This window comes from Anabrus simplex, chromosome 3 (genome assembly GCF_040414725.1).
Source record: "Anabrus simplex isolate iqAnaSimp1 chromosome 3, ASM4041472v1, whole genome shotgun sequence".
In the NCBI taxonomy this organism is placed as follows: Eukaryota; Metazoa; Arthropoda; class Insecta; order Orthoptera; family Tettigoniidae; genus Anabrus; species Anabrus simplex.
Window position 1 is genome coordinate 437669202 of NC_090267.1, and position 27843 is coordinate 437697044.

The 27843-nt window shown below is 38.8% G+C and overlaps 1 protein-coding gene across 3 annotated transcripts in view; it reads left to right on the forward strand.

Annotated features, from left to right (window-relative positions):
- The window catches only part of Pdzd8 (PDZ domain containing 8), a 134887-nt gene that overhangs the window by 18061 nt on the left and 88983 nt on the right, over positions 1-27843 (forward strand). For all 3 annotated transcript variants that reach the window (XM_067143488.2, XM_067143489.2, XM_067143490.2), the window contains exons 3-5: positions 7387-7584; positions 10710-10902; positions 16893-17050. In XM_067143488.2, coding sequence (XP_066999589.2) covers positions 7387-7584; positions 10710-10902; positions 16893-17050 — 549 coding nt within the window. The remainder of the gene's footprint in view (positions 1-7386; positions 7585-10709; positions 10903-16892; positions 17051-27843) is intronic.

The following is a 27843-nucleotide window of genomic DNA, read 5'->3' on the forward strand; positions in this document are numbered from 1 at the left end:
AATGCATATATGAGCTAGTGACCTATCAACTTTATCAGGCAACATAAAAGTTAACTATCATACCAGCCCACAATTTATCACTTCAAAACATAGCCAGTTTTAAACATATTTTTACCAGTTAACTGTTTAGTTTTTCTAAAAGGTATCTTTGCATTTCCTTGTGGCCTATGAGGAACCTCTATTCCAAACCTCTCTCTCATCAGTTTAGCAGTTCCTGAGTTCCTGATGAGTGAGTGGTATTTCTCTTTTATAGATTGGTTACATGTATAGTCTGCAGATTTTATTTGAACAATTATGATTGTAGAAACATTTATTTAAATAAACGAGAGCTCATATACAAAAAGACAAGAAGCTGGAAAGGAGGATAGAACAGGACTCAAAGGATGAAGAATATGATAGACCAGTGTAAACAGAAGGTGGGAACTGAATGGTATGAGACAAGGACGAAGATGAAAATACTAAGGTACCGAGCTCGATAGTTGCAGTCGCTTAAGTGCATCCAGTATTTGGGAGATAGTAGGTTCGAACCCCACTGTCGGCAGCCCTGAAAATGGTTTTCCATGGTATTCCATTTTCACACCAGGCAAATGCTGGGGCTGTACCTTAAGGCCACGGCCGCTTCCTTCCCACTCCTAGCCCTTTCCTGTCCCATTGTCGCCATAAGACCTATCTGTGTCTGTGCGACGTAAAGCAACTAGCAAAAAAAAAAAAGTATACTAAGGGACAGTGAGGGATTCCATATCTTTACACACGGAGTGAGTTAGACATGTGGTTAGGGGCTCACAGCTCTGAGCTTGCATTCGGGAGATAGTGGGTAAGAACCCCACTGTCAACAACCCTGAAAATGGGTTTCTGTGGTTTCCCATTTTCACACCAGGCAAATGCTGGGGCTGTACCTTAAGGCCACGGCTACTTCCTTCTAACTCCCTGCCCTTTCCTATCCCATTGTCACCATAAGACCTATCTGTGTCGGTGCAACGTAAAGCAACTTGTATACATAAATGACAAAACATACATGCATACATACATCTTCTTCTTCTTCTTCTTTTATGACCACATAGGATCACTTTAGTCAGTCCGTCGTTCAGGTCTCTTTGAAGGGATTGTTCGGGCTTTGCGGTCCTCCCAGTACTTCTTCAGACGCTCCGATCTTCGTGCCCTTTCCTCAATTGAAAATGTGCGTGTTGTTGGTTTGTTTTGTGTAAGGGTAAAGCGGAGGTTTGTATTCTTGAGTTTTGTATTCAATTTTATCTTATTTTTGGTGTCTTCTGTTGTAAGGCCTATTTCCTTCAGATCCTCTCTTACTTCTCTGATCCATTTACATCCTGTTGTGGTATTTTTTGAGACGAGATTGTGTTGTACTAGTTGTTTCAGAAGTCTCGAGTCCTGCATCCTCATGATATGTCCAAAGAATCCCAGTCTCCTCTTACGCATAGTATCTGTAATGGGTTCTAGCTCTTTGTACACGACTTTGTTAGGTATTAACCGCCACTGTCCATCTTTCTGATATTTTTTGTTGATACAGTTTCTTCCAATCCTCCTTTCAATTTTCTGAAGTCTGTCAGTCTTTGATTGTTTATTCAGGTAAAAGAGTGTTTCTGCTGCATATGTAGCTTCCGGTTTTATAACTGTGTTGTAGTGTTTTATTTTTGTATTTATTGATAGACATTTCTTTTTGTAGATATCCCATGTTAATTTTTGTGCTTTAGCTAATCTATTTGTTCTTACTTGGATTGAGATTTTTTCATTTAAGTTATGTGTTATTACTTCTCCAAGATATTTAAACTGAGTTACTATTTTGATTTTATTACCATTTATGGTGACTTCTTTTAGCTGTGTTGGTTTTTGGGGCATAATTTCTGTTTTTTCAAATGATATTTTGAGGCCAATTTTATTTGCAATGTTTTGAAGTTCTGATATCTGGGTTTTTGCTTCTTTTATGTCCACTGCTAGTAATGCTAAATCGTCAGCAAAACCCAGGCAATTTGTTTTGATTTTTCGGCCAATCTTTATTTTGGGGGGACATTTTCTAAACCATTCCCTCATTACCATTTCTAGAGCACAGTTAAATAATAGTGGTGAGAGCCCATCTCCCTGCCGTAGTCCAGTTTTAATTTCAAATGTCTCTGATGTTTCACCCCTAAACTTCACTTTTGACTTGGTATTGGTGAGAGTCAATTTTATCATGTTTATTAATTTGGGGTGTAGTCCAAGGTGTCTTAAAATTTTAAACAGAGATTCTCTATGGATGCAATCATAAGCTTTCTTGAAATCTACAAAGGTTATCACCATATCTCTGTTTCTTCTCCTGTTATAGTCCATTATCAACTTAAGACTCATGATCTGATCAGGACAGCTCCTCCAGGGTCTGAAACCTCCTTGATATTCTCCTAGTTCTTTCTCAAGTTGTAAACTTATCCTATTAAGGATGATTATTGAAAATATTTTGTATGTTATGTCTAGGAGAGAGATTCCCCTGTAGTTATTAGGGTCGGTTTTGTCCCCTTTTTTGTGCAGAGGATGAATGAGGGCTGTTGTCCAGTGTTCTGGTAGTTCTTCTTTAATCCAGATAGAGACAAGTTGTTGATGGAGGGCAACTTTTGCTGAGGTTCCTGCATATTTCCAGATTTCCGCAAAGGTCTGATCTTCTCCTGGCGCTTTGTAGTTTTTTAATTTATTCAGAGCTTGGTAGACTTCCTTTATTGTGGGGGGATTGATGTTTTCTGGTGATGTTTTTATCGGGGTGTTGGTGTCCAAATGAAGGAGTTCTGTAGGTTCCTCACAATTTAAAAGCTTGTTGAAATGTTTAGCCAGAATTTCTGCATTGTCTTTATTGTTATGGGCCAGCTTACCATCTTCATCCTTCATCAGTAGGGTCGGGGGTTCATATTTTTGGAGCTGCTTTCTGAAGGTTTTGTAGTAGTCCCTTGATTTAGTTTTACTGAACTGTTCTTCAATTAACTGCAGGGTGTCCTTATGATGTTGTCTTTTTATTCTTCTTAAGACTTGGGTAGTTTCTTTTCTCTGTTTTACTAGCTTTTGATAGGATATTTCTGTCTTTTGGGACTGATGTAATAGCCATGCCTGATGTCTTTTCTCCACTGTTTCATCACATTCACTGTTCCACCATTGGTGTTTTTTACGTGGTTTAATTGGAGCTAGGTCTTCTGCAATTTGTTTAAGGTTGTGTACTAAGTCTTCAAGTTTGTCTGTGATTTTTATTTTTTCAGTTGCTTTCTGGTAATTTTTGTTGTTGATTAGCTGGGTAGGATCTATTTTTCTTTTAGTTTTAAGGGCTTGCTTTTGTTGTCTCCTCTGGGGAGTGAGTTTAATTTTAATTTTAACTACGTAGTGATCTGAACCTGTGTCTATTCCTCGGAGGACTTTGACGTTATAGATCTCTTTGTGGTGGTATTTGTCCATGCAGACGTGGTCCAGTTGCCATTCTCCTTTAGTGTAGTCAGGGTGTTTCCATGTTTTGAGTTTTTGAGGTTTCCTCTTAAAACATGTAGATTTTGAGATTAAATTATGGTTTCTACACAGGTCAACTAGTCTCTCTCCATTTTTATTTGTTTTCTTGTGTGCTGGCCATTTTCCGATGATGTCACGGTATTTTCTTTCTCTGCCTAGTTGAGCGTTGAAGTCGCCTATTAATAATTTTATATGGTGTTTGGGGATGTTATCTATGGTCTGGTCCAATAGGTCCCAAAATTCTCCTGTTTCCTCCTGGTCTTTTGAGGAGTTGTTTTTATCATTAGTGGGAGCATGGGCATTTATTATAGTATAGATTTTATTAGATGCCTTTAAGGAGAGCGTTGAGTCGTGGAGACTGTGATCTGAATTCTTGAACTGAGTTTATTATTTTAAGGCTGACCAAAAATCCTGTTCCAAATTGTGGGACATTCTTCATCACTCTCTTCCCGGGTATACCTTTATAAAGTCTGTACCCTTGAGATTCCAAGGCATCCTGGTCAGTGTTTCTAATTTCCTGTAATCCCATGATAAGAATTTTGTGTTGGTCCATTATGTCGGTGATCACTTTTAGTTTACCGGTTTGCATGAGTGAGTTTATGTTGTGTGTAGAGAAGTATGTTATCTGCTTTGGTTTGATTCTTGATTTTGTCTCATTCGTGTATGTAGTACTGGGGTATTTCCGTGCCTCCGACTTCACGGTATCTTTCAGGTGGCAGCCCACCGTATCCGAATGCTGCCTTCTCTGAACTCTTGGTTCAGCCGGTGGAGTATTCCTTAAAAGACCTTCCATGGTTGACTGTCAAGGTGTCACCTGTGTGGGACTAGGTCCCGAATTACAACTCTGGATGTGATCCAGTGAGGTGATAATGAGGCCGCTCCTCTGGAGTACAGACGCCTTGTGCAGCCGCCCCTAACCTGGAGAACAGACGCTGCATAATGGATTCCAGTGGCATTTCCTCCACTGTGGGGACCATCACCCCACCCAAAGGGGCTCATTCGCCTGAAGCCGTTGGCCCCCTTAGGGAGTCAGGTTATTTCCCGCCGCCCAACACTCGGCGTTGGCAATTTTACAGCTGGGTGCCAGACCAGCAAACCCTCCTCCTTTCTCATTCCGGACTTGGGACCGGACAATGGCGGAGTTACATACATCTTCATTATAGACTGTTATGCTTTTCAGCATTCAGTCTGCAAGCCTCTGTGAGTTTACTAAATGCGGCAACAATCCTGTATTTGTAACCAGTTCTGTGACCTCATTTAGTTCTATACCTTTTATCTTTAATTCGTTAGAAACTTAGTCTAGCCATCATCGTCTTGGTCTCCCTCTATTTCCCTTATCCTCCATAACAGAGTTCATTATTCTCCTAGGTAACCTATCCTCCTCCATTCGCCTCACATGAGCCCACCACTGGAGCTGGTTTATGCGTACAACTTCATCCATTGAGTTTGTTCCTAATTTAGTCTTTACCTCCTCATTCTGATACCCTCCTGCCATTGTTCCCACCTGTTTGTACAAGAAATCATTCTCGCTACTTACATGTCTGTTACTTTTAACTTATGAATAAGATATCCTGAGCCCACCCAGCTTTCACTCCCGTAAAGCAAAGTTGGCCTGTAAACAGACTGATGTAAAGATAGTTTCATCCAGGAGCTGATTTCCTTCTTACTGAATACTGTTGATCGCAACTGCGAGCTCACTGGGTTAGCTTTACTGCACCTTGATTCATTCTCACTTACTATATTACCATCCTGGGAGAACACACATCCTAAATACTTGAAATTATCTACGTGTTCCAGCTTTGTATTCCCAATCAGATATTCAGTTTGCTTGGATTTCTTACCTGCTGACATCAATTTAGTCTTAAGAGAGGTAACTTAATTTAAATCAATTTATTCTTCGAAAGCTAATTTTCATACCATACTCATTGCATTTATTTTCAAGTTCCAAGATATTAGGCTGCAGGCTTTCAGCACAATCTGCCATCAAGACCAAGTTGTCAGCATAGCCACTCTGCTTACTACATTTCCACCTAACTGATTCCCTCCCTGCCACTTTATACCTTTCAGCAAATGATCCATGTAGACTATGAACAACAATGGTAAAAGATTACATACAGCCTTGTCTTACCCCTGTAAGTACCTTGAACCAACATGAAGCAACTTATTTCTACTTCCCAATGCATCAAGAGTATCTACATTCACTACATGGAATATTAACTGCAAGTACAGAATATTATTTTTAAAACTACTACATTCATTGGCCATTATTAAGATGTGGTTGCTTTTATCAGCTAGTGATGACTGTTACTAATCTGTCAAGCCTCACAATTCATTTATCACAACTGGGGACCATCAACAATTAATAAATTCTAGTTTTTAGTAAGTGGGTGGCTTCTTGTGTCATTTATCTGTATAAGCTGTGTTGCTTGGTTGGGAGAATAAAATGGTGCAGTTTAGCCAGCTGTGAGATTGATGTGCAGTCATCCTTGAAATCACTTCCTTTTTTTCTTTCAATGCTGCAATTCAGCTCTACAAGATGATGATCGATCTGCAGTCATCCATGAAATAACTTCCCCCCCCCTTTTTTTTTTTTTTTTTTTTCTCACAGTTCATTACTTGTTTATAAGTTATACATTTTTGGATGTTCCATTTTTAGTTAAGAATTTATGTAACACTTAATATCAAGTATGGTATTATATAGAAAGATAAGAACAGATAATGAGGTAAACCAATGACAAGTCAGCAGCAGGAAAGGAAACAAGAACAGACATGAAAACACAAAAAGAAGACTATCTCCACATTTCATGAACTGCACTCTTCGAATAGATAGGCTCTCTCCTCAATCAGTCCAATTATTATTCAAGAATTTGTATAGAAATGATTAAATACTCTTTGTTTGCCTTGCCTCTCTGGATTGATCCAGACCAAATGGCCATAAAAGGAAATAAGTCTTTTTTCTGATGCTGTTTGAAAGCTTTTTGTTTTTCAAATTAAGTTGTTAATTGTTCCTTTTCCTCCATTCATTTTCACTTTTCTTTGGACCAAGAATCATTATTGGTGCTTCATCTTTTTTTTTTCTTTTCTGATTCATCAATTTGACATTTTTTTATTTATTTTTTTGTTTAAGGCCAAACATTCAGTTGTTTACAGGCACTCTGATTTTATGACTGGTGTAACGAAGTTTCACTTTTGTCGTCATTATTATTAGATTGATTTTTTTCATACATTACAAAATATTTCGATTATGTGTAAACATTGAACTGATTCAGATCTTTACAGTTTGTCAAACTTTTCTGCCCCATTTTTCTTAATATTTATATTCATTTATTTTAATTTCTTGTGGTAAAACTACTAAATATTTATGAAAATAATTTGAATACTTCATACTGGTATTCCTCTACCCAATAAGAGTACAATTGCCTTAAATATTAACTATGTTGTCACATCAGAATACCTAAGTTTGAAATCGATTTTTGTTAAAATTCAGGAAATTTAGCCTAGCAAATGTAAACTTTTGACAAGTGTACAGTTTTCAAGCTAGAGACTTGTGGTTTTATAGAAAACAATAGTTATATACTGCCATACTAAAAAATGCTCTGGTGACCATCAAATATAATGAAGCACCGTATGTATATGTATGTTTTCTAACATTTTATTTATTGTTATTCTGGAGATTTTTTTTAACCTACAGTTACCTAAAATTAGTATTATTGTTGTGGTTCTCCATAACACTATTGAGTTAAAAAAATTAGTTTTAGAGCATTTCTCTTGAGGAGTACATTACTCTTTCTTCAAATATTCATTATTATTTTGTCAGGTCATTGTGCCTTATAATGGATGATGGTTATAGAGTAAGACTACCTAAGAGTATGGACTTTTTGTGCACTATTAAATTTGAAATCCTTTGTGTTTCAGAGCTTAACCGAAGCCTTGCAGAGCAGTGATATCCCAAAAAAGGAGAGCTGTCTTGCTCTTAACCTTCTTTTTCAATTTTTATTCAAAGAACTTCGTCATGCTCAAAAAGTACGAAGATGGTTTAGGTGGAAGTTAAGTTTGGAATTTGAAGAACTGTTAACACGAACGACGACAGGAAAGCTTTTTGATAGTGTCTCGGTGAGTAACTTGCTCTTCCTGTAGTATTCGTTACTCTTCAACAGGTCATTGTGTAATGGATGATGGATATAGAGATGCTGGGTGCAAGGTGTTGAGCAGATTACAACATGGTCAAAATGCATGTGTGAGATACATCTGTAACCTACGGTACTGTGACCATATAACCACTTATCTTGGCCCTGACTAAAAATCTGTCACACTGTGCATACCCGATGCCATCTCCATAAAATCCTTCATTCTTCACAGCCATTTAACCTTACTTCATATTTTAAATGTCTTTCATCTTATCACAGTCTTAACACCAGACCTATTAATAACTCCATCCTTGCTTTACCTGCCATGTACGATAATTCATTCACAGTAATTGCCTGCCTTGAGTGGAGCCTCCTTTCCGAAAGTAACAGAGGATTAAGCGCTATTCACACTTTTGAGACATTTTATGCACCAGTAAGGATCATCCTGTAAACTTTGATGTTGTTGCTCACAATCATTCTGTCGTCATAGATGCCCTGGTAGAAGATTAGTTTAAAATTCTTAACCGTTTTGTTTTTCAAATGTTATTAAATTGTATGTACTACCCCCTTTTTTTTACATCTAGGATATTAGTTTTAAGAATTTTTCCATTTCTTCTTCTTCTTCTTCTTCTTTTATGACCACATAGGATCACTTTAGTCAGTCCGTCGTTCAGGTCTCTTTGAAGGGATTGTTCGGGCTTTGCGGTCCTCCCAGTACTTCTTCAGACGCTCCGATCTTCGTGCCCTTTCCTCAGTTGAAAATGTGCGTGTTGTTGGTTTGTTTTGTGTAAGGGTAAAGCGGAGGTTTGTATTCTTGAGTTTTGTATTCAATTTTATCTTATTTTTGGTGTCTTCTGTTGTAAGGCCTATTTCCTTCAGATCCTCTCTTACTTCTCTGATCCATTTACATCCTGTTGTGGTATTTTTTGAGACGAGATTGTGTTGTACTAGTTGTTTCAGAAGTCTCGAGTCCTGCATCCTCATGATATGTCCAAAGAATCCCAGTCTCCTCTTACGCATAGTATCTGTAATGGGTTCTAGCTCTTTGTACACGACTTTGTTAGGTATTAACCGCCACTGTCCATCTTTCTGATATTTTTTGTTGATACAGGTTCTTCCAATCCTCCTTTCAATTTTCTGAAGTCTGTCAGTCTTTGATTGTTTATTCAGGTAAAAGAGTGTTTCTGCTGCATATGTAGCTTCCGGTTTTATAACTGTGTTGTAGTGTTTTATTTTTGAATTTATTGATAGACATTTCTTTTTGTAGATATCCCATGTTAATTTTTGTGCTTTAGCTAATCTATTTGTTCTTACTTGGATTGAGATTTTTTCATTTAAGTTATGTGTTATTACTTCTCCAAGATATTTAAACTGAGTTACTATTTTGATTTTATTACCACTTATGGTGACTTCTTTTAGCTGTGTTGGTTTTTGGGGCATAATTTCTGTTTTTTCAAATGATATTTTGAGGCCAATTTTATTTGCAATGTTTTGAAGTTCTGATATCTGATTTTTCCATTTATTATATCTAATTTATTTCATCTTAATTTGATCTCATCACTCATCATTTTTGTATTATTAATTTAACTAGTATTTAATCTAAGTATTGTAATGTAATATATATATATTTCAGTGCCTGGTTAGATGGAAAAGGAGGCCTGAAGGCCTTACAGGTAAAAATAAAACATTACTATAGGTTAAGATCTCAAATAAAAGTTAATATTAAAACACCTAGTCAGTCTTTTTTTTTTTTCATATTACTTACACATACACTGAGCTCGATAGCTGTAGTCACTTAAATGCAGCCAGTATCCAGTATTCGGGAGTTAGTGGGTTCGAACCCCACTGTCGGCAGCCCTGAAGATGGTTTTCCATGGTTTCCCATTTTCAAACCAGGCAAAATGCTGGAGCTGTACCTTAATTAAGGCCACGACCGCATCCTTCCCATGCCTAGCCCTTTCCTGTCCCTTCGTCGCCAGTAAGACCTATCTGTATCGGTGCGACGTAAAAGCAACTTTCTACTTACACATACAGGACAAGAGCCTGCCAGTCGCCATCATTATTAGCGTATCAAGTCTGTATGGTCTGACACCATGGTTAGCTGGTGCGAGTCCTGTTGGTGAAAAAAAACTTCACTATTTGAATGTTGGCATGCAGGATAGGAGAGGTGGTGGTATACAATTTCTAATCACTAGATTGCATCCAAAAGCCTGGATTCAATTCCAAACCTCTCTGCAGCGTTCATACTGAGTGAGTGTATATGATATGACTCTGTTGATGGTGATTTGTTAGTCGGATGGAGACGTAAAGCCTTGAGCAAACCCCTTGGTGCTATTCGACAGTAGGAGGCTACGTGCTTACTCTGGGATTCATCCTCTACCTTCCTACTATTGTATATCATGTCATTCATTTCATCTCATTAACTCTTCTGATGTGGTTGACATCAGGAAGGGCATCCAGTTATAAAATCTTGCTATGAATATTCATCTCACTTTATACCCAACCCCATGGAGTAATGGGACAAGGGTTGGAGAGATATACATTCAATCATACATTACATACATACATACATACAGGATATTTTTCATAAGTAACAGACATGAAAGTAATAAGAATGATTGCTGGGTTATAGATTATAGAATTTAGACCCATTGGACACTCTGTTAAGTACTTCTTGCCCTGTTCCACCCTTATTTTACATCATGCTCCCAAGGTACTTGAATTTTTATACTGTTGAAATGTACAGTATTGTCAATCAAGTTGTATTTGGCAACCAGTATTATCTCTACTCGGTAGTGTCAGTGTCAAAATGTCTCCTTGACTGAGTGGTAGCACACTAGCCTTCAGTGTGAGGGGAGCCCAGGTTCCATTCCCAGTCAAGCTGTTAAATTTTAATTATGGATGTTTGATTTCAATGGCTCAGAAAGTGGGTGTTTGTACTGTGTCTACTGCAGTTCTCTGCATCTCGCACACAGCACATAGCTCCACTACAATTACATTCAGTACCTCACAAGGCACTGCCCACCATCCACGTTTAAGAAGATTATGACAAGCACACAAAGTTACTATGGAAGTGTTATCATTTGACATGCTCAAAACTTTTGTTGACAGGTGCGGGATTTGCATCTTGGGACTCAGTTTCCAACAATTAAAAACATCACTGTCCGTGATGTGGTGCTCAATGCAGAACATCAGCACGTTGACAGCTTTGATCTCTGCTTGGATCTTGAGTACTCTGGAGGATTTCAATTGGCTATTGATGCTAACATGGTGCTGGGCAAGATGGCATACCTCGCAGTGAAAGGTATGTACCCCTTTGTTCCAAGGTTTGCTCTCATGAGAAGAGAGGTGGGGGGTTCTTATCTCTTCGAATAAACTAAAGGCAACTAATATTGCCTTAACTTCACTCTGTGAGCTGTAACCAGCTCATCAAATGTCAATTCTAAGTGAATACCATTATTAAAATTTGCAGATTTTAACATTTGTGATAAACAAAATGCTCCAAAATGTGTCATGTTTTATGACCTCTGTGTGTAGCTGTTAGCAGATTTGAATTAGCAATGAAATGTTAAATCTATTCAGAATGCTAAATTGTTCATTTTCTTTGTAATAGATGCAACAACTTGGATTTAGACCTCATAGATCAACTATAGACCTCATTTTTGCCACCAAAATGCTCTATGAGAAGTATTGGGAGAAAGGTAAAACACTTATAACTGTTTTTCTGGACATCGAGAAAGCATATGACCCTGTACCACGCAGGCATATATGGGAATGTTTGAGACATAAGAAAGTGCCTGATGACATCATAGCACGAGTACAACGATTATATGATGAAACCAAGTGTTGTGTCCACGTCCAGGATGGAAGATCAGGTCGGTTTGAAATGAAGAGTGGAGTGCAGCAAGGAAGTTGCCTTTCGCCACTTCTCTTCATAATCATAATGGATGAAGTTTTAAAAGCAGTTAAGAGAAAGGATCCAATAACTAATTCCCTGGTTTTTGCTGATGATGTAATGGTATGGGGTGAGACAGAAGCTGAAGTACAAACTAGAATAGATCTCTGACATGAAGCTTTTACAACCTTAGGTCTCAAAATCAGCAAAACGAAGATAGTTGGCTTGGTGATGAGTAGAAACTCTCCAACTATTCATCTAAGAATTGGAGACGAGATTGATATTGTAGAAAACTTCCAGTATTTAGGTAGTGTTCTGTCATTAGACAATACCATACATCAAGAGATTAGTAACAGAATACAGAAAGCTTCTAAATTCTATCACGCTGTACGTCAGATACTTTGGGATAAAACATTTCCGTTAGCTTCCAAGATCAGCTTGTACTAAATATATCTAGTACCTATATTGACGTATGGCCTGAAAGCAGCAACACTTATTGGACCAACAAAGAGTTGTCTTCAGGCAACAGAAATGAAGTTCCTCCGTTCTTGTCTACAAAAAACAAAAATGGATAAAATAAGGATTAAAAAAAAGGATAAAATATCTGACGACAGCTTGGATTGGAAAGAAGCTTGCTGGAGACTCTAGAAGTGAAGAGAGTGCAATGGTATGGTTACATGAAAAAAAAGGACCCTCACAGGACTCCTCAAACATACTTTGATCACAGTGTTCTTGGGAAGAGACTAAGAGGAAGACCTTGTGATGTTTGGGAAAAACAGATAATGAAGGACCTTGAAATTATAGATGTGAACTGGTGTCACATATATATGATCAGCATCTGTGGATGGATAGAACAAACTGGAGGAGGCTCGTACACAACCGCACCCGGCTTGCTGGAGCGAAGAAATTATGATGATATTCTGCAAACTGTTTCATTTATAAGGCAGATTTGTATTGTAAAGAACCTCATGGTGCGAATGAACTGCAGCTCCTATGAGGAGGTGAAGATGCTGGTAATGGCTAGAGAAAGTTGGTTTCAGGCGACAAGGCATAGCCTTTAGTAAGCAATAGTGATGATGGTATTCTATTAAAAAATTAAGAAATACCGGGTGAGTTGGCCGTGCGGTTAGGGTCTCACAGCTGTGAGCTTGCATCTGGGAGAGTGGATTCGAACCCCACTCTCGGTAGCCCTGAAGATGGTTTTCCATGGTTTCCCATTTTCACACCAGGCAAATTCTGGGTCTGTTCCATAAGGCCGCGGCCACTTCCTTCCCACTCCTAGGCCTTTCCTGTCCCATTGTCGCCATAAGACCAATCTGTGTCGGTGCTATGTGAAGCAAATAGCAAAAAAAAAAAAAAAAAAAAAATCTTTTTTTGGTAAAAGTATTTCTCTTGAGAATTTCTCTATTTCTCAATCAGAGGACTTTCCCAAGGACAAAGTTACACCAACCGCTCAGGCAACCAACCAGTTTACAACTAAATGTTATAGAAGCTTAAATGTTACAGAAAGCTACATTAAAAAGGTTAGAATTGTAATATTTAATTAATGAAAGGCAAGGATAAAATAATGTACATGGTTATTTACCAGCCCCTTGCAATCTAGTTTTATGCATTCCCCTACTTTTATTACATTCTGAAATACATCAGTCCCTCTCCCTAAACTGGGATAAACCAAGCTCGATACCTGCAGTCGCTTAAGTGCGGCCAGTATTCGGGAGATAGTAGATTCGAACCCCACTGTCGGCAGCCCTGAAAATGGTTTTCCGTTGTTTCCCATTTTCACCAGGCAAATGCTGGGGCTGTACCTTAATTAAGGCCACGGCCGCTTCCTTCCCACTCCTAGCCCTTTCCTGTCCCATCGTTGCTATAAGACCTATCTGTGTCGAAGCGACGTAAAGCAACTAGCAAAAAAAGTAAACTGGGGTAATGTAACGAGATGTGTGGTTACGGGCTGGAAGAGAGCAGGAATAGTGAGCACCGCTGTTGCCTGGGATGTGATAAGATTGCATACTTGATAGGTTCCACAGACTGATTTGTTTATTTGGCCCTGCAGTGGGCTGTATGTGTCATGGCATAGGGTATGGAGCTGGGTTGGATGAGGTGGTGATGGTCTGTGGCTTGGACACGGGCAACCAGTTAGCTCCGTCGTACACGTTCCTAGCTTCGTAGACCACAGGTAGGGACAAGTGTGCCCCATAAGAACGATAAGAACATGCGATGGCAGGTAGGTATGTAGCCGAGCAAACTCCCCTCCTTTGAGGCAAGTCACAACACAGCACAAAGCTTATTTACTGCCTCGTGATGTATTTCAGCTATGAGTATGTGGACGTGTTACTCATCTACGGAGAAGCTAGACAGAATGCATACCAGGCACAATGCCTGCATCAAGACTGCTGTCCAGATAGATGACAACCGACAGGCATGACATTTTGGAGTGTGGAAAGACGTCTGCAGGTCCCTCACAGCCTGTTCGAGATCATACCATGACGTCTGGTCACAATGAAGAGGTTGTCTTGGATGCTGTCGGGTATAACCCTCACACTAGCACACAGGCCATTGCACAGGAGACGAACATCAGCCGGGCATCTGTTATGCGGATATTGCATACCTAGCAGTTTCACCTGTATCATCTGCACTTAAACAAGGAGCTCTGTGGTCATGATTTCAAAGCCCAGGTGGTGTTCTGTCAATGGACCCTACAGCATGTGAACAGTGATCCTGTCTTTTTAGCTACCATCTTATTTATGGATGAAGTGCGGTTCCATACAGTGAAACCGTTAATCACCATAATATGCATTACTAGAGTGTGGATAATTCCCATTGGGTAAGACAGGCAGCTTTTCAAGTACAGTGGAGCATGAACGTATGGTGTGGCATCATAAGTGATAACCTCATTGGTCATTTCTTTGAGCGACCTCTGACTGGAGAATGCTATCTGTGATTTCTCCTAGATGAACTACCACCATTCTTGAAACATGTGCCACTCCATGACCATTGTAGGATGTTGTTTCAACATGACGGAGCTCCACCATACATGGTGGTGGTTAGCTAGAACCTTCTTCGTGCAGTGTATCCTGATATTTGGATAGGAAGGGGAGAACCTGTCCCCTGGCCCACCGGATTGCCTAATCTTATGCCCCTGGTTTTTTTTTTTCTTTTCTGTGGGGCCTTGTAAATCAACTTGTGTATGAAAAGGAGCCAGCCAGTTCTGGTCACCTTAGACAGCTCGTAGCCGAGGCATGCCAATCCGTTATGTCCGAGATGTTGCAACCTGCCAGGTGGTCCTTACAACATCAAACACAACCCTGCATCGACTATGTAGGTCATCAGTTCGAGTAGGTTCTGTGTTAAATGACGTAGCTACCTGAAATCCTGCCACGTGTTTCTTAGCCTCTTCCAACCCAGCTCCATACCATGTACCACTATAACTACAGCCCTTTTCAGGGCCAAATAAACAAATCGGTCTGCAGAAAATGAAGTATGCAACCTTGCCACCTCCTAGGCAACTGGCTGTAAAAAAAAAAACAAAAAAAAAAAACCAACAACAACAACTTGCATGCGACTCAAAACTCCCTGAACACTGTGAACACTGTTTGCATTCAGATCTCCGACTGCGCCCTTGCCAAGTGAGCTATTGCGAGGCTTGAGAAATTCCACCTTCAAGTGCATCAGAACTTAGTGGGAAGCCTTCATCAAAAATTAAATACTGTAATAGTAGCAAAAGGAAGTCCTACTTGGTATTAGTTACATAGCTGGCATCTTTAGAACAAATGGACAAACATCAATGGTGTCATTTGGAGACTTTTGACCACATAGTGTATAATGACTTCAACATTATTTCTTTAACTTTCATTTACATTTCCATTCTCTGTTACGTAATACACTCTCAGGTTTTCGAATCCTGCTGCTTTCCATATCTAATTTAAAATTATCAAGCAAGTAGTTGCACGGCTTGGGTCACGTAGCTATCAGCTTGCATCCGGGAAATAATAGTTTTGAACCTCACTGCCAGCAGTTCTGAAGATGGTTTTCTGTGATTTCCCATTTTTACACCAGGCAAATGCTGGGGCTGTACCTTAATTAAGCCCATGGCCGCTTCCTTCCCACTCCTAGCCCTTTCCTATCCCATCGTCGCTCTAAGACCTATCTGTATCAGTGTGACGTAAAGCAACCTGAAAAAAAAAAAAAATCTAATTCTCTTCTGAAGTACTTGAAGTTCCCTATAAATTCTATATTTTTGAGACATTCATTGTTCTCCACACTCATTCTCACTCCTCATTTCCCAGTTTCCTATTTACTGTATCAAGCTGATTTTGCTCTTTTTCCCATATCACAATACGATCTTAATCTTGTTTTAACCACTTAGTTCCTAACACAACTTAGCATTTAAAACACATTGCTTCTACCTGGTTTTCTTGTTTGTTTTTTCCAGCTGAACTTATAGTGTAGAGATACAAACCTAGACCTTCTCTAAATCAATAAATGTTATCATATCCTTCCCATACTCCCACTACTTTTCTGTATTTTGTCTTGTAATGAAAATGGACTCCACTGTTAATGTTTCTGTTCTACCAAACTAAAGGTTCACATTTATTTATGGTTAGGTTAGCCAGTTTGATGAACTTTTTTTTTAACATACCATTTAAACTGTCTCGTTTTTTGTTGAACGTTGAAGAATACTTCTTTTAGCATATGGCAGAAGAGAAAGAAACAGAAACATCACAGTTATGTGTGTGTTCAACCATTGTCCAGTTGTGCAATTCAAGAGAAGTCTGCCTTTCTTTGACTCATTGCATGAAGCTAATTTAAATGTGGCATTAATCTTGCACAGTCTATGTATACAGTCAATGTGTGCAATATTTTTACAATGACTAATTTATTTTATAAAGCCACCCATGTTGTATTAAATCTCTGCAATCCACAGACATAGTGATAAATTAACTTGTGCAACATTTGGATGTTGTGATTCACATCACATTCCTGTTCATGTCAGTTTTAAGACTCAAGACTTGTCAAAACACCAACACATCATGCTATAAGATGCAGAAACGTTATATCTAATGGTTTTATCTTGCCCTTAACCATATTTTTAATGGTTTTTGTTTGTGACTGACGATGTCTCGAAAGCGGGACGAAACATGCATCATTAATATATTTTAGTGTAGTCTTATCAATAAACATGATTTATGGTATTGTAGAGGTGAAATATTTGATGTAAGGATTTTTTTACAAGTTGCGTTACGTTGCACTGACACAGTATTTCATCTGTAGTAGTATCATTCGATATCTCTTGAGTATCGAGGTATTTGAAAGTATCAAGAATCCATCTCTGTAATATAATATGCATTTAAACTGTGTAGTGGTTACACTTTAACGAATTGCTTATTTATGCTTTTCAGTAAATAATCTTTCTGGATTAGCCCGTCTCCAGTTTACACGCCTTCCTTATACTCACTGGTCATTCAGTTTCTACAACGATCCTGTCCTTGAACTGCAAGTTGAGTCCCAGTTTCAAGGTCGTCCACTGCCGCAGATAACTTCCCTCATAATTAACCAAGTAAGTGTTCTTTGAAACAGTTACACCATATTTACTCGTGTGTATCTCACATCCTAATTTTTGTTAAGGAATTAAGGGAGAAAAAATCCCTGCATACATCTCGCATAAGTTGGGCTGCAGGTGTCAAAATAAATGCAACAAGTGTGGCATAAGTTCTTGCTCACAGTTCGAAGTCTAGCAGTTTCCCCTTGTCAGGATGAAAGGCAGGTAGATATTTACAATATTGCATGAACTGGATAGAATGTCACACTGTTGGACTGTTTGCAATCTCAGTATAACATGATATGTACTAGATATAAGGTGTAAGACTAGGTGATTCGTTGTAACTTAGCTTGTTGGTGAGTTTTATTGCAAGTTTCAAACTTCCAGTGATAGAATTTGCAAGGAAGAAAGGTAATCGTGCCACGGGTCAAGAATCTAACGTGATGGAGTTTAATGTATGACACTGGAGAAAATGGGTAAAGACAAGGGTAAATCATCAATCAATCAATCAATCAATACTGATCTGCATTTAGGGCAGTTGCCCAGGTGGCAGATTCCCTATCTGTTGTTTTCCTAGCTTTTTCTTAAGTGATTTCAAAGAAATTGGAAATTTATTGAACATCTCCCTTGGTAAGTTATTTCAATCCCTAACTCCCCTTCCTATAAATGAATATTTGCCCCAATATGTCCTCTTGAATTCCAACTTTATTTTCACATTGTGATCTTTCCTACTTATAAAGACACCACTCAAACTTATTCGTCTACTACTGTCATTCCACGCCATCTCTCCACTGACAGCTCGGAACACACCGCTTATTAAATAACATTAGTATGTTTTTATTGTTCACCTACCTATCCAATACAATACAATCTTAAAAATTAGGACTTTGTCTTTATCAAAATTGTTACCATAAAATTAATATATTGGTTGGTACATGTTTCGGCTATCAATAGTAGGCATCATCAGCCATATTTTTTACCTTAGGAATAGGTCAGGTACCTGATTGGAAATGACTTAAGAATACTGTTGAAAACTACATCGTGTAAAATGGATTAGAGATCGTTAAACAAGTATTACAATATAAAATGTAGTATGCTATTACTTAACAATTTTTGTGTTAATATTTGAGCCTAAAAGCATGACAATTATTTGAGGATTATGACATAGGTGGTTGGTTCTTGACATTAAAAGATATTACAATAAAGATAAAAATCAGAAAGCACATTCCATTTAATTGTCAAATGGCGTGTTGTTAAAAACTGGAGGAGGTAAGTTGAGCATTGGTAATGGTCGTTGGTTCTTGAAATTAATAAGTACTGTATTGATTTTCATTTATAAACGTGAAGTAAGAGCTCAGTGACTGCCAGTTGCTCTAAAGCCCTCAACATAAGTTAACATCTCAGCGGTCAAAGGGAATTTCATCACACACTTGGCTACCCACCGATTGACAACAACGTTCCTTTTCGACTAGTACACTCACCTCAACACGTCCAACAACATAGAGCCACACCTATCACCAACTCTTCCCACACATACTACATCAAAGAAGATGGCCTAACGATGTCTACACAAACTTCAATATAGCCTACGGCACCAGCATTCCAACTAATATTATCTCAGAAAGAACCAGGCCATATGAAAATTCTTCAAAATTTATAAGCATATAAATGAAAATCGATACTTATTAACTTCAAGAACCAACGACCATTACTAATGCTCAACTTTCCTCAAGTTTTTAACAACACGCCATTTGACAAATGTAATGTGCTTTCTGATTTTTATCTTTATTGTATTATCTTTTAATGTCAAGAACCAACCACCTATGTCATAATTCTCAAATAATTGTCATGTTTTTAGACTCAAATACTGTATTAACAGAAATATTAAGTAATAGCATACTACATTTTATATTGTAATACTTGTTTAACGATCTCTAATCCATTTTACAAGACATAGTTTTCAACAGTATTCATAAGTCATTTCCAATCAGGTATCTGATCTATTCCTAAGGTAAAAAATATGGCTGATGATGCCTACTATTGATAGGTGAAACATGTACTATCCAATATATTAATTTTATGTTAACAATTTTGATATGGACAAAGTTCTAATTTTTGTTGTATTGAATAGGTGGGTGAACAACAAAAACATACTGCACCCGTCCACCTCCCGAGTCCCAGACTAGCATTTATCTCAGGGGTGTCGGTTCATTATTTAAATCATCAAATATAAATATAACGGCATAATAGAACACGGGGATGAACGGAGCAACTTAAAATTAAAAGGGGGAAGGCTCGATTGTAACTTGAATTTAAGGACTCCATGATAGGACTAGGAAGTGACTGTTACTTTAAAAAGGGCATCATCTAACTACAATAAAAAGATTATGAGAGTGGTTTCCTTTGAAATAATTTGCCAGAAGGAGCGGTTTATTACGCCATCTGACGTATGAAACTTTGATACACTTGGCAACAATATTTGAACTTCCACACCTGTTACATATATAAATCACTTGCCATACCGCAAGTGGTATCAATATCTTGCTGTGTTGCTTCTGAAATAAAATGACATTTTGGAGGTATAATTTACGGATCGATTCCATTTGAATCGAACCGTTACTCAAGGATATAGCTTCCTTCTATCGGGAGCCCGAGCATAACCCATGTTACGGTCGGCTTCCCGATTTAACTAAGATGATGTACTCCGGCTATATACATTTTTCCGAGACCGGTACTCGGACTGGGTAATGTTTCTCGTGAAGTGCGAAAACTGGATTCCACGGACAGTTCCTATCTTACGATATCCAGCTGATGCCATACCAATGAATCAGCATTTACATTTTATTTACATGTGATCTGAATTGTCACCAGTTAGCCTCAGTAGACTACTGCCACAGATGAGATAACGAGAAGCGGTGGGAAAATACCGTGCCAATGGCCCCCCTCGCATCGCGAGCGAAGTAAACAAACACGCCAAGTATGACTGTCACATCGTCCCATGCGGAAACCGTACGATACCGAGGTACCAAATGACTCTAATATTATCATTCTCATTATTCAACATACGAATAGAGGGATGTTGTCACCAAATAATTTAATCCACAAAATTATCATCCTCGAAATTATTATTATTATTATTATTATTATTATTATTATTATTATTATTATTATTATTATTATTATTATTACTCAACGGTTCCTGGCACTGTCACGTTTGATTAATATCATCATTATTATGTGGGATGCAAACACAAATGGTTATTACTGTTATTATTATTATATCCCTCTCGTGATTATTATTATTATTAATGAATAGGTGACTCAATATTATTATTATTATTCATGTCACTTAAGAGGTTATTATTATTAATGGACCGGTCACTTCCGCCAAAGTATATATTAAGATATCGGTCGCAATTACAAACATTTCACTGATCAACCAACGACATCATTACAGTTATTATTATGACAATTATTATTAATCTGATCGCGGTGATTTAACATCGTCCTTACATTGTTATTATTATTATCGGTTGCATATTCTCATTTAGATTCCCGTTTAACATCTTTATCAACGCTCAATTAATTAAGGCGGTCCAATCCTTTATCTGCAATATTTATTATTATTATTATCACGACATCATGATTGTCCTCGCTCGTCATTACAATGAATACAATATACGACCATTTAAGTGGAATCTGAACTCTCATTATCCTAAGATCCGTTGTATCTCAACGAATAGCTGTGCAGTCTATTTATTTCGTACATGCTGTCACGGGTTCGAATTCTCCCCGCTCTGTAACTCAGTATTTCTCTGTGACACTGCCCGTACATTTTACACTCATTTCAATATCCTAAGTGTCTCTCGTACGGAATTTATTTTCCTTTCTATCTCAATATTCCTTGATTCATTTATTTCTCACAGAATTATCAACTGACTTATTTATTCATTTCTGACATCGTACGACCTTTTATTATCTGACTGCAGATTCTCTCACATTTTCTATCTCATTTTGATCTACGCTTTAGTTCATTATCCACAAATAATCGTAACATCTTGAAATTATTTTTACCAAAATTTGACAATCATGGTCTCGTAATATTAGCACTACATGTTCCGGCTAATGAATCGCAACTTTAAGACACGACATTTATACGTAAAAATATTGGACCGTAATTTAAACCACACGTTCATTAACATGTACGGATTCTTAGCACCGATCTACATTTCAATATTATTAATTGACCAAATTAAATTATCACGCACTTTAATTCCGAATTAAAAACGACATCCCGTCATTATATGATTCCCAATAAACTCAACACTTGATCACATGAATTATTATTATCTCCAAATCATATTAAAAATAAAAATAAAATATCTTCTTTAAAAAAATAGTTATATTATTTATTTATTAAAAAAAAAAAATTTCGCCTGTAATACGGTAGTCCACTCGTAATATGTTTAACGCATAACCCCTTTTACAAACTCGATTTATTCTGGCACTAAACACTCCAGATATGATTTACTTGGAAATTATTATATTAATCGCATCTCACAAATTTAACAACTTCACTTTGAAAATATGACCATATTAATTACAACAAAACACACTTGGTATGGCGAAGCTGGATTTTCCTTCCATGTCATTAAATGGCTCGTTAAAATTGACAAAACATAAAAGCACATATCGGGTCTTATTTAACTATCATAACCAAAATCAAATGTAAAGAAAATTATTGACTACAAAGAAAATATGAATGCATGCATGACTTAACGTACTACACTATATATACAAATTTACATCTCCAACAAACTGAATACATAAAAGACCCGATTATTTACATTATTATGATTTACTACTGTCCGTGCTACAAATTTAGGATGGGGTCGTTAAGCGACTCATCTTGTTACAGAAGGTAACCAAGTATAATCAAGTTATTCCCATTTTTCCCATCACGATAACATTTCCCAAATATTATTTACAGTTTAGTACTCATCTTAGTTATCGGTATTCCATTGCAGCTTTGCAGACGAGAGGCTCCATCCGGCCCCTCTCTGCGTTTTACTCCTCCATTCTTGATGGCGTAGTTTCACAAAAGATTTCCTGGCACATTACCATTTTACACTCATATCTTGACTACCACAAACCTTCACCATTTACAACGTTAACACTGTATACATTAAGTTGGATACAACAAATTTCTATCCTAGACCCAAGAATTTAATATATTTACACTATTTAATCTTCGTCCACCTACCGCACAATGGACCTGGACACGTACGACGAGGTGTCAGCTATTACGTCCGTCGCGATACGCTTGTTTCGTACGGCACTCTTGACGTGTTCATGACATCGGTTCGGTATAGCAAAGTACAGGCTACTACTTCCTTAAAGTACTGTTCGTCACACAGTCTATTATGTACGTACTTATGGTGATATACTTTATACTACTCTCTTGCAGTGTAATTACTTTACATCACTGATATTCACAAATGACAAACACTGTCCTACGTTAACTATTTCTAATTCCTGTTGCTTGAGCGCGATCACATTTTACAAACACTGGCGGATGCTCGCGCCATTAAATGACTGTACGTCCGTAGAATTCTAAGTTAGCGGCGACCAACAGTTCAGCTCCCGATATTCAATTCAAGTGTGCTGGCGACCGTCAATTCAGCTTCGAGTGTTCACTACAAGTGTGCTGCGAGGATCCCTTGCCCCGTATATATGGATGAAGCCTTTTTCCCGCGGATTCATTGACGTCATACCCCTGAGGGAGGGGGTGGATTTTTAATATCGGTACTTGCACTCCGAATTGGAAGTTAAAATTTACATCAAATTAATCCACTCCGCTAGCATATCTGCTGGATAAAATATGAACTCCTGGTGATCACAGATTTAGGAGATATGGATGGATTTAGCTCCTCACATTTCGCGCCTTCGTAAGCGTCTCTGACAACGTGGTCTTCGTTCAGCCAATGAGATTCAAGTTGTCTGGTTTCCAAGAAATCCAGCCTTCAATTTAATTAATTTGCCAATAAGTATTGATTATTTTTCCATGCGTGACATCTAATAAATCCAGTCCATCCATCCGCGTACTCATATTAATTTATTACTGAATACTTTTGTAATTACGAAAATATCTCATCCATCATTCCTTAAGATGGTATCACTGAGTCTCCCATCAAATTTTTACTATTGGCCGGCAAGCGGTCACGTGATTTAAATCTCCACCTGCTCGAACTTAGGCTAGCGAACGTACACTCAGCCGCTGTAATTTTCCATGAGGTCATGGAATTTCCGTCCTGCCAAAAATATCCCAAGGTATTACTCATGTGGTGAGTTTCCTTTGTATGACTCTCCCCCTTCCTCTTTCTGACCAAGACTTATTTGTGGACTCTGTATTTCCTTGTACGCCAACTAATGATATTCCCTGCTGTGAAGTAGCTAAAAGTTGTCGTGTTGAGCTAATCCGTCAGGCTCCAGTCTGTCGTCCTTCCTTCGCTCTGATTTCGACATTACCTAAACGAAATATTTTCAACGTCCCTTCTGTATTTCAATAAATGTATCATATTCTTTTACCGATCAAATCATGATTGACTATGGGCCTAAGTCACTCGGGTTCATCTTCCTCTTGCCCAGGTAAAAAAAAAATCTAGTGAGTATCATGAGATTTTTTTTATGATGTGTCCATATCATCACTATCATGATTTGACATCGGATCCTCTGTTCTGCGACGGCTATTGATTTCGTCTCTCAACATCTGGTTCCTGACCCTTAACTCCTCGTTCTGTCTTTCGATTTGATGGATTGTATTGACAAATTCCTGCACGTCTCTGTCTATCTCTCCACATTCTGGACATGGCCTTGCTTCAATTGGTGTATGGATTACTTGGACTTCTTCTTCCCTTCCGTCATCTTCTTCATCCTCTTCTTCGACCTCATCTTCTTCCGGCTCGTCATCTGCTTCCTCTCGTTCATCCTCTGCTTCCCTGAGGTCTGCTGGCGTGTGGTAAAGCTTTAAATTTGCAGCGTTATAGATGTTCTCTGAACTTCCATCCAAGCTCTGAACTTTGTAAGCATTGTTGTCATAAGTTTGTATAATCTTGAAAGGGCCCACGAACAATTTACAAAACTTGTGGTACACCTTCTGCTCTGGGTTAGATACACTAGGCTTCTTTACTAGAACGAGCTCGCCAACCCTCAACGGACGGTGGAATCGCTTATTCCTCAGCCTTCTCAATCGTCGTTCTGCTTGTGCCTCCAAATGTTCCCGTGTCTTTCTGATACAAATTTCGCTGGATACGCGTGGATCTGCAGGACATGCTACTGCATTATGCCACGGCCTGGCCGGATATCTGTTAAAGTGAACCACTTCCGGTATCTGGCCCGTAGCTTCGTGGATCGTGGTGTTAATACATTTAGTTATAATGGGCACCACGTCAATCCACCGCCAATGTGCCTCGGAACAATAGATCCTGCAAAATTTTGCAATCTCTCGCATGATCCTCTCTGATGGATTTGATTCGGGATGGCGAATCGAACTAAGTACATGCTGAATGTCTAGTTGTCGTAATTGATTTGCAAACGCAGCAGATGTGAACTGACTACCATGATCAGTAAGGATCTTCTTGGGCTTCCCCATCTGTGGAATGATATGTGAAGTAATTCCTCGTAGTACAGTTTTAGAATTTGCCTTTTGCAGCGGATACAAGGCTACCAATTTAGAGAATACATCTAAACTAACAAGGATGAATTGGTTTCCCCTACGGGCCTTGGGGAGTGGTCCGTACAGGTCCATTGCGAATATCTCGCGGGGTTCAGTAGGTAACAGTGGGCGCGGAGATTGCTTAAGTAAGTACGGATTAGGTTTAATCCTTTGGCAGACGTCACATGATCGTAGTACATTTCGGACTGTTTGGTTCATCTTGGCCCACACGAATGTCTCTTGGATAGTTGCCAAAACCTTCCCTATACCTCCGTGTCCAATGACCCGGTGTACATGGTTGACTACCGGTACTTGCATTTCAGATGGTATGACTATGCGAAGTTTCGTGTGTTCCTCATCCAAAAACTTATGAAGAACCCCATTCAAATAATGGTAGCTCGCTGATAATTTACTAGCTCTGTCATACTGTGGATTGTCTGGCTGCAATGTTTTGTTAAAGAACTCTATCATCAAGTTAGTGAACCCATCTCTCTTCTGTATCGCTCCTATGTCCTTCAGATTCCTTAAGACCTCCTGATCCTCTTCTATCAACTCAATTTGGTGGATTACGACTTCCTCCGGGTTTGGATGTCGACTCAATGTGTCTGCCAAAATATTGAGTTTCCCGGGGCAATGTTCGACTGTTAGATCAAATTGCTGGATAAATAATGCCCAACGGCTAACCCTCTCGCTTGCCATATTGGTCTTCATAATGAACGTCAGCGCTTTGTGATCGGTACGGATAACAATCTGAAAACCATACACGATCTTCTTCCAATATTGCAAAGCGCTCACGATAGACAGCATTTCCAATTCCGTGATAGTGTACTTTATCTCATGTTTCCGCAATTTCCGGCTCATGAAGGCAATATAGGTTTTTATGCTTGGATCATCGGGGTTTTCCTGCAGTAACACGGCTCCTATACCTATGGTTGAGGCGTCTGTTTGAATTATGAATTTGAGGCTGAAATCCGGGTATCCGAGCTTAACATTATGCAGTAATCGTTGCTTGGTCTGAGCGAACGCCTCATCACAATTATGGTCCCACTTCCATCGATTATTTTTCTTAAGCAGGTCCTGCAATGGTGCTACTACGGTTGTGTAATCAGGGCAATGATCAGCGAAGAATTGACACATTCCAAGGAACTGCCGAACATGTTTTACTTTAGTAGGCTTAGGAAACATCCTAATGGCCTCAATTTTGACTGGGTTTGGTCGCACACCATCTCCATCTACAAGGTGACCCAAAAATAACACCTCCTTCTGACAAAAATGTGATTTCGATAGGTTGACCTTGAAGTTATGCCTTCCTAAATCGGTGAGGACTTCATTAATATTTTCCAAGTGTTCCGAAAGTGTTCTTGTAGCTACCAAGATATCATCCACATACATGATAGTCGCCTCTTTGACCTTTGGACTTAGATTGCGGTCAAGAGCTCGAATGAGAACCGAACCCGCATTCTTAATACCGAACGGGAGACGATTAAAGACATAAGTCTGTTGATCGAATAAGAATCCCGTCAACAACTTAGATTTAGCTTCCAACAGTATATGATGAAACGATGACGTCAGGTCAAAAGTGGTAAAATATTCCATATCTTTAAATCTCTTCAAGATCTCTTTAATAGGCGGGGCCTGCTCATACTCTGGGACTAATCTCTCGTTGATAGCACGTGCATCAAGGCAAATGCGCACTGATCCGTCCGGTTTCCTCACTATCACTAAAGGATTTAAAAATGGCGTCGGTGACTTCGAAATCAATCCACTTGCTTCCATTTCTCTAATAGCTTCGCGGACTTGGGGGTAGAATTTCTCGGCAATTGGATATAATTTCTTCTTATACGGGGACCAATCATTCACGTTTAATTCGTATTCAAAATTTTCAATTTTTCCAGGTTTTGAGCCAAACGTGTCGCTATGCTTTGTTAAAATTTTGAATAAATCTTCCTTCCCCTCGGGACCTATTACAGCTGCATTAACTTTATCTGCTATAACCTTCCCACAGTTGATTTCACCTTCCTGCAATTCTGCCGCAAACAGTTTATAATCATCAGAGGTCACATGATCATCCGTCTCACTCATGACACTTTCGTCCATCCTAAGCGGATTCACGACTTCGGTGTTCCAAATTTCTCCCTGTTCTCCTATCTCCGACTGAGGGTTCATGGTTGTATCCTCAATACCTTCTCTGTGCTTAAATCTGACAGAGTTATCCCCCATATCAATCACAGCCTGGTATTCAGTCATAAAATCGGCCCCTAGGATCAAGTTATAGTTGATTTTATTCATGATAATAAATGTATGAGCAAATTTTGAATTTCCAATTTCGATGTCCAATAATGCCTGGTTCTTACATATGACGGATTTATCCGGGATAATTCCACGAATCTTCAAATTTGAAACTGGGATAATCGGGATGTTTACTTTGGATTGTAGTTCATTTACCAGAACTTGGGATACTACTGATACGCTGGCGCCTGTATCAATGAGTGATCGAACCCTCACGTGGTTGATCCTAGTGTATATCACTGGTAGTCTCTTAATTTCCTTTGAAATTTGGATTTCGGGATCGTCAATTAATTCGTCAGAGGTCACAACCCATGTATCGACCTCTGCGATGATCCATTCTTCAGTTAAAATTCGGCTTTTTTTTTTTCGCCCCGAGCCGTTCTTCAGATTCGAACGTCGGTGCATTCGGGTTCAGGTCGCTGCCCCCTTTCCTTGCTCTTTGGAATTGCAAGCTCTCCGCTCCTGTCGCTTCCTCATCACGGCCTCGATCATGGATCGCCTCCTTCCATTTTCTCTTGTTCAGCTCTTCTATATACCGCCTAGACTCTTGGTATCGGTCATCCTTCTCCTGACGAGATCCTCCCTGGTAATATCTCGGGTTCCCTTGATTCCTAGCTGGATACGGCCTATAATTACTTCTCTGGAATCCACGGTATCCCCTGTCGGCTCGAAAATTCCCTTGGTTGGTTTGCCGGTTGCCTTCCGCAAAATTCCTTGGTCTCGTCCATTGTCGCGGCTTCCACTCCGTATTATATGCTCGACGAGGTTCCGGTTCAGTACTAGTTCCCTGGTTCTTCGTACTAGTGGT